Genomic DNA, 8,529 nt, shown 5'->3' on the forward strand with positions numbered 1-8,529 from the left:
ATATATATATATATATATATATATATGTATGCCTGATTCATTTGCTGAAGAGTAGAGACCAACACAACTTTGTAAAGTAACTATGCACCAGTAAAAGTTAATCCTTAATAAAAAAAAAATGAAACTTATGATCATATGGCAATAAATAGAGCCATTAGAATGACAAGAGGCTGAGGAAATGATACAAGATGCACAGACAAAATATTTTCATCAAATCTTATCCGTTGCAGATAAGGTAAATGTCTCAGTGGCTTTCGTTTCCCATCTTTAGATTATTCCGCCCCGTGCTGGAGTCATCAGCGCCCCCCAGAGCCACGCACGGGTGTCTGCTGGGAGACTGACTCCTGAAAGCCAAAGCAAAACCTCAGAAGTACTGAAAGGTAGACCCGTAGTCGAAACAGCAGTGCCATTCTGTATCCTTCCCTTCCACTTCTTTTCTTTTTTCTTTCGCAATCTCTCACTTTATACAACTTGCTCAAATTCTTTCTCTCTCTCTCTCTTTTTTTTTTTTTCCTATCTTTCTGTATGCCATAATAAAGGAGGCTACTGGGGGCTGAGACAGGGACTGGAATTTCCTACCATTTCCTGAAAGGAAGGATAAACTCAGTTTTCCAGAGAATGCCTAACGTCTGGAAATTACTTTCTTTAGGGCCAGCTCTTCTTCCCGAGCCCCTGAAGCCTCAGGCCGCCCTTCCTGTGCCGCCTTCTCTTGCGCCACCTTCTCTTGCGCCACCTGTTCAGAAGATGCAGGAGCCTCTCATCCCGGTGGCCGCACCTCTGGCCCAGGCTGCCCTGCAGCCCAGCCTGGAAACGCCCCCGCAGCCACCCCCTCGGAGCAGGTCGTCCCACAGCTTGCCTTCTGAGCCTCCGGCGCAGCCGCAGGTAAGGCCTTCCAGCGGGGAGAAAGATCATCTGGGTGGGTGGGTGGGTGTGTGTCTGTGTGTGTGTGTGTGTGTGTGTAAGTGTGTGTGTGGGCCTTTGCTTACATTTTGTTTTGTTTTTCCCTTTTTTTTTTTCTTTTACTGAGGCATATTTGATGCTCTTGCTGTAGTCTTTGAACATCCTTATTTTAATTATTAGCTTTAGAAAAAACACCTAAGATTTGATTTTTTAAAAAATTTTGTCATTTGCTAGTAATAACATGTTTAGATATGACTTCAACCAGTGAATGTCATTTGACCACTCAGACTCATCACACAACAAAAGCACGTTTGGCCGTTTGAGGGTTTGGGTTTTTTGTTTGTTTGTCCAACCTGTTGTCTAGATCACGGGTTCTCAGAGAGTGACCCTAGATTAGGGCTCTTTCCCTAAAGGCTCTTTTCCCTAAAACTTCCAAGCGGCCCCCAGGCTGTTTACTTTGTTTAAAGAGTAGGTGATTTTTTTGGTTTTTCTGTGTGTAATTTACTTTGGATACTTAATTAGAGTGGACAGTAATAACTTAGTTTCTTTTTGTTCACAGCTATTAGATTAGTTTTGTCCTTTACCTCCTGGACAGAAAGGCAGTCAGGTCAATCCCTGGCCATTGGCAGTAAATTTCCAATAATCCTATCTCTCCTGATGCTGCAGTTAGCTCTTTTCAGTGATGGAGTCGGCACTGGGCTTCCTTGGGGATCTCTAACAGTTTCAGACACTACTGGATCCATTTAGATGTTTCAGGCATGCAGCAGCAGGCTTATTAACCAAAGTAAAAGCCATCAAAATAATGTTCTCATGAGTATCACATAGAAAATAGTACCATTGCCTTGGTGGGTGGAAATCACAGGATCACAAGGACTTTTGTTATACCAGAGTGATCTCACATTGGAAAGCCTTCTGGTGTATATACACAAAGTTGTTTCAACACAAGAATATTCATGCGAGTTGAATTGTTTTACTTGGAGGCTGTTTTACTTAGTTTTTATTATATACATCTCAGTAAAATCATTAAAATAAGGTTTATCTTTAGTATAAGTTTATCTTTAGTATAAGGTTTATCTTTATATTTCTGTTGTCTAGCCTCACATTGAATTTTATCCAGAAGTTTTAACTTGAAAATGCCATCAAGGCCAAAGAACTGAAGTCTAAGTCTGCTTTTATTTTGGAATAGTCTAAAATACAGAAATATTACACTGGTGATGTCCCTTAAGCATGTTTATAATAATAGTTTGCATTTATTTTTACAGATATGTGAATATGTCCAGCTAATTGGCAGAAGTTAGCAGTTTCTTATGCTTCTTCATAGTGAAAAAAAGATTATAAAGTAAATATGAATCTTGAAACAATATGAATAGTTAGCAATTAGCACTTACTTATCAGACTATTGGTCACATTTTTTAAAAAGCTAAGATGGATATATAATTGAGAATAATGTTCTCTTAAGCTAATGAACACCAAAAAGTATTATATAGTTGAGGATGCTGAAGATATATAGTAATTATAGAAGCCCTTCAAACAATAAATGTCCATTATTTTCTCTTTGCCAGTCTACTTTTAGTGCATGATGATTTTTTCTTTTCATTTTCTTATAAGGTGTAGTATTTATTATTATTGTTTTTTAGTGTAATTGGAGGGCAAGAAACTTTCAAAGAAGCCATCTTAAAGCTTTGTATTACTACAGTTTTAGGACAGAAAGTGATCATGATTTTCACAGTAAAGGTGAACCCTAATTCCTAAAACTCTATAAAATGTTCTCAGTATTGAAAGTAGGTGTGGTACTCTGAACAACTTCAGAAGAACACACTGTCAAAGAAGATTGCAGTTCTCAGTAGAAAGTCATCTTGTGACACAAAGAGTACAGGATGAATATTCCGTGACTGCCATCTATCATTTTCTTAGGTCATTTTCCCCTGTTTTGCTTTCTGATTTTCATTGGAATGGGTATGGTGATTTGCTGACGAAGCACAGCAAGCCTGTGCTTTCTGTGTGGTTTAGTAGATACATTCTGCTCATCAAAACTGTGAAAGGTGTTTGTTATAAGCCTTTCTTTGCCTCAGTCATTGATATCAAATCCCTCTACACATTACATACACAGACACACTTTCCTGGAGAGTGGAGGTCTTGTTCACGTGTAGGCTGCCTTTGTGCAAGATCACAAAGAGCTTAGTTTCCTCCTGGGAGCTTACAGAAAGATAGGGAGGCATTTTACCTTTTTTGCCTTTTTCATTTTGAACCATAAAAATAATGCCTATTCAAAAAATAATGAACATCTAAAGTCTTAAAAATTCTTCTATAATGGCTATAACTTGAAGAGGGTGAGTTAGTAAAATAACTCACATTTTGATATTTTGGTAATAATATGAAACAGTCTTAGAATTGAACTTCGTAGTTTTTACAAGTCTATTAATTCTGCCAAAAATATACAAGGTATTTAAAACATAGACCCAGACATGACCCAGCTTTACTTGTTATTACTATTTAAATTATTTGATTCTATAATTCTATATAGAAAAGATTCTTCTAATTCAAGTGATTATATGTTATATATCCTTTAGAAAATGTAAAAATGCCCCACTTACCTGACTTTCAATGTCTTAGGCATCTGATTATCAGCTGAAAACCAGAAGTCAGGAATCCAATGGGAAGTAAAGTAATAGCATCACAGTTCTACTATTGGAGTGACAGCCGATAGTGAGGGAAGAGGCCAAGTAGAAAATCTCAGGACTTCCCTGGCAGTCCAGTGGTTAAGACCCCGTGCTCCCAATGCAGAGGGCATGCCTTCGATCCCTGGTCAGGGAACTAAGATCCAGCATGCTGCGCAGCACAGCCAAAAAAGAAAAAAAAAATCTCAGCTTTCTGGATCAATTTAATACCATCCCCTTGCATCTTAGTATAAACCCATTCCCAGTTTTTATCCAACTCGTACAAAACTAATGCATCAGGATCATCAGGAAAGGTTCAATTCAGGAGTCTCATGTTTTGTAGTAACACATTTTATATAATATAAATATATAATAAATATATTATTTATAAAATAATTTACTATAGAATGGTGTCTCTCGAATCTGTCTAAGTGAGTTATGGTATTTTAAAATAAGGTAAGCTTTAAATATTGGGGAAGATTTGTTCAAACTGTTTCTTAAGAATACTGTAATTTTTTAAAGTACTGCTGTTATAGAAAGATTGTGATTTCATCTTTAGTATCACCCTTCAGAAAATTTGAGTGATAGATTAATAGAACAAGCCTGGATCCTGACCATGTTAAAATAAATACCAGTTTTCACTTTTCTGCAAAGTGGTGCCGTTTTGAACAATTTCTCTAATCATGATAAACCCATAGGCTGTCTTAAGGCTGTGTCCTAACCTTCTTGGGCTGCCGTAACAAAATACCATGAACTGGGTGACTCAGGCAGTAGAAATTTGTCTTCTCAAGTTCTGGAGGCTAGAAGCCCGAGATCAGGATGCCAGCATGGTTGGGTTCTGCTGGGGCCTCTTCTCCTGTGCCCACATGGCCTTTCCTTGGTGCTTGCACAAGGGAAGAAAGAGCAAGCCCTCTGGTGTGTCTCCTACAAAGGGTGCTAGTTCCATCAAGAGGGCCCACTCTCACGACCTCATCTAACCCCAGTCACCTCCCAGAGGCCGCGTCTCCAAATACCATCACATAAGAAGGTTGGGGTTCAGCATACGAATCTGAGGGGACACAAACATTTCACCCATAGCCTGCTGAAAATACTTCAGTGCTCCAGTAATGTATTTGGAATATTATTTTTGGAATGACTACTTTGAACTAGTTAGTAATCAACCTCAGATAAAATTAAATCCTGAGCCCTATTACAGCAATACATTTTATTGTCTCTTGATCTTATACTGTGACCTGCAGGTCTCACTGCTGTTGGATTTTGTACATAATATAAAACTGAAAGTGTTTTGAATTGTTAGGGTTGCTGCTTGGTCTCAGATTGTCCTCCTAACTCTTTCCCTTGATGTCTATGTTTCGTTTTCTCAAAGCAGGAGCAACCATCAGGGTAACAGGTATCGGATTATTTCTCAATCTTATATGTGCTTCTCATCTGTCTTAGCACAGTAGATGTATGAATCTTTCGCTTCATACATCTAAATTCTCACCCATTTTTAAAAACCACCTGTCCACATTAATAAATTCTGTTATCATACCATAAAACCTGCTTTTTTTCTTAGTATTTTGAATTCTTAGGAACCATTTTAGTTATTCTTGCTAATGCTTTCCCATTTTGCTTTTTTTTTTTTTACAAAAATTAACAAGACTAAAAAGTATAACTTTAAGAAGGTAAGCTTTAGATATATGAAAGTGTATTTGGCAAAACCAAATTGGTTCTTGGTTTTAACAATGGCATAATTATGTAAGTATAAAATTCAATTTTTTTCCTAGATTTCTTTTGGGAAATTAAAAAAACCCAAAAAACTAGTAGCATGTAGATTATAACTGGTAGCACTAGGAGATTTTTTTTTTGTTAAAGAAGAATTGATGATTTACAAAAATGAAAATGAACATTATAGCAGGATTATTTAAGGGCCTTTCCAACACTCTTTTCTGTAAAAAATACCATCATCATTAATGTCAAGTCATCATAAATACTGCTTAGATATATAGAAATTCATTCTAATATAATGAATGATGATGTGGCTCTCATAATTTCAAATCTCATTGGGCAAAATGATCATGTTTCTGTTAAATTACCTTTAACTTATTTTGAAAGAAAAATTTGTTAATATATGAAAATAAAGATATTTAAATGTGCAACATTTATTTGGCAAAAGCCTATTATTCTAAGCTGTACAAAGCATAAACTTCCTACCTATAATGTCTGTGTCATGGACTCTTTGTCTACCATGGGAGAATCGGGGCCCAGACCCACTCAAGTACTTCTGTTTTGTCATATGAATCGTAAATAACCCAGTCATTACTGGTAATGTGTAGCTAATTGTAATTTTACAGCATCTATAGTAAATTTGTCTCTCAAGTACTATAATACACTTAGAATACAGTTTAGAATTTATGACATGTCTGCTTTTTAATTTTGTTCAAATTTATTGTCATATTAAGTTTGAAGAAAAATAAAACTTGTTTACTTAAAGTATACTATAGATTAGTTGAATAAAATAGATCCTAGAGAGTGATTCACGTAAGAAGTTATCCACACTGTTTCCTTTTGCAAATGAGCAGCCTTCCTTATTCTTTTTTTTTTTTTTTGCCACTCCATGTGGCTTGTGGGGTCTCTGTTCCCTGACCAGGGGTTGAACCCAGGCCCTGGCAGTGAAAGCAGAGAGCCCTAATCACTGGATCGGAGGGGAATTAGCCTTCCCTATTCTTAAGCACCAAGTTACTGTTTAAGAAGATGCAATTATGTTTTATTGGAGTTTCCCAGGCAGCTCAGTGATAAAGAATCTGTCTGCTAAAGAAGAAGACACAGGTTCAATCCTGGGTCAGGAATATTCCCTGGAGAAGGGAATGGCAACCCACTCCAGTTTTCTTACCTGGTAAATCCCATGGACAGAGGAGCCTGGTGGGCTATAGTTTGTAGTCGTCTTGTGGGGTCACAGAGTCAGATATGACTTAGAGACTAAAATAAGAACAGCAAAACAATGTTTTATTGAGACTGCTGCTCTTTTTCTCAACATATCTTATGAATGTTTAGTTACTTGCTTTAACAATGACCTAAATTCATTTTGGGTCATGCTGCATTTTGTACATTGCCAAGTCTCTAGCTAAGTAAAATTCTCCCTCTCCTGTGCTTTTCTTACCTTTAATTTGGCATAAATATCCAAGTCACCCACCTAGTTTTAACAATTATATAGAGTTTTTTGTTTTTTTTTTTTTTAATTAAAATGGAGTTCCTGATAAAGCTAGCTACTTTTCTCGTACAGCCAGGCTTCAGTTCAATGTTTCCCTTAGGAAAGTAGCCTGTGCCCGGTACCACAGCCGGGCTCCACTCCAGCCGGCTTCTTTGTGAACTGGGCACACAGGGCAGACTTTTCATAACTGTGAAGTAAGTCTGACCCCTCCTCCTGCCAGTAACTGTTCACAGCCAGCTCTGCCATGCATAGCTTTATTTTGGTTGAAGAATTACTATCCCAAATAGAAACAGGATTCCTCCCCCCACCACGCCATCCAGTTTAAAGAATCATTGCAGTTAGTTACAACCTATCTAAAGATGAGGAAGGTCAATTAAAAAATATTTTCACATTCAGAATTTATTCTACAAAGGAGAGCTGACGTTAAAAGGCAAAGAATGCTTTGAAAATTTTATTCTACAAGTGGAAAAGGAAATGATGCATTGTCTTCAGCTTATGAATACAGATATACTAATAAAATTATTATCCATAAAGTTGAATTTCCATAGTAACATTAACTCTCAATGAAAATATATTTCAAAAAACAATGAAACCACATCATCATCACAGATGGGTGTTGGAAGTTTATTCATAGCGATTTAGCATAAACTTTGTATTGAATGTGAGTTTTTTAAGTTCATTTGATTATCTGATAGAACTGGGCATGAACCAAACTCATCTGCTAATTCAGTGCAGTTCTCCATTTTACATATCAATACTTGCATGGATGAAATAAGTTGTATTTATAAAAGAACTTATTTAGCAGAGAGTTTTAAAAAAAAAAAAATTTCATGGTACTTGTTTAACCACCAGAGTAACAGACTACACAAAGCTCCTTTTTTTATTTTTTGAGTATGTATACTTCACCCCTTCAGAATGAAGAATAATTGAGACAGGAAACAGGGGGGGCATTCAAAGTAACTGTATTGCTTTTTGTTTGTTCTGATTATTCAGTGGGCTCTCTCTTTCCCAGGTGAAAACAAACGGAGTCTCCGCCATCAGACTGGACTCGCCATTAAAGAGTGACCCATTTGAAGACTTGTCATTGAACCTGCTTGCTGTATCAAAGGCTCAGCCATCTGTTCACACCCCAAACCCAAGGGGGTTGACGCCGTTGCCTTCTGCAGCCCCAAGTAACACCAACACTCTGAGTTCTGTAAGCTGCATGCCGACAATGCCTCCAATTCCAGCCCGGAGTAAATCCCAGGAAAACACGCGATGTTCCCCAAACCCGTTCATCCCAAGCTCGAGCAGCACAAATCCTTTCACCGACAGGACCGCCGCTCCTGGAAACCCCTTTCGAGCTGAGTCTCAAGAATCAGAGGCCACTTCATGGTTCTCCAAAGAAGAGCCTGTTGCTCCGAGTCCATTCTCTTCGCTGAGGCCTCTGGATCAGAACAGTAGCAAGCCTTCATCCTCCCTGGATGGGTTTAAGGACAGTTTTGATCCACAGGGCCTGTCTGCACTAACAGTCAGCAACCCCAAAGGATGGGTAACCTTCGAGGAAGAAGAGGACTTTGGTGTGACAGGGAAGTCAGGGTCCACTCGCCCAGACGTTTTCCTGGGTAAGCAGCTGAGCTCGTCTCCTGGCTCCAAGGTGACGCTTGGTGATGACTGGGGTAGGAGTACTGATGTGTCTCTCTGTGTGTTGCCAGCAAGACCACCACCCCCACCGCCTGTCCCTCTGCTCCCACCTGGCACCACCCCTCCCACAGACGCTTTCACAGCCCTGGCCTCTAAGGC

General features: G+C 38.4%; 1 protein-coding gene across 3 annotated transcripts in view; it reads left to right on the top strand.

The window, feature by feature from the left end:
• SYNJ1 (synaptojanin 1) overlaps nt 1-8,529 on the top strand; it is a 90,885-nt gene that overhangs the window by 80,073 nt on the left and 2,283 nt on the right. For all 3 annotated transcript variants that reach the window (XM_010862298.1, XM_010862297.1, XM_010862296.1), the window contains 3 exons: nt 272-380; nt 650-882; nt 7,760-8,527. In XM_010862298.1, coding sequence (XP_010860600.1) covers nt 272-380; nt 650-882; nt 7,760-8,527 — 1,110 coding nt within the window. The remainder of the gene's footprint in view (nt 1-271; nt 381-649; nt 883-7,759; nt 8,528-8,529) is intronic.

Source organism: Bison bison, unplaced genomic scaffold (assembly GCF_000754665.1).
Source record: "Bison bison bison isolate TAMUID 2011002044 unplaced genomic scaffold, Bison_UMD1.0 scf7180017864481, whole genome shotgun sequence".
NCBI lineage: Eukaryota > Metazoa > Chordata > Mammalia > Artiodactyla > Bovidae > Bison > Bison bison.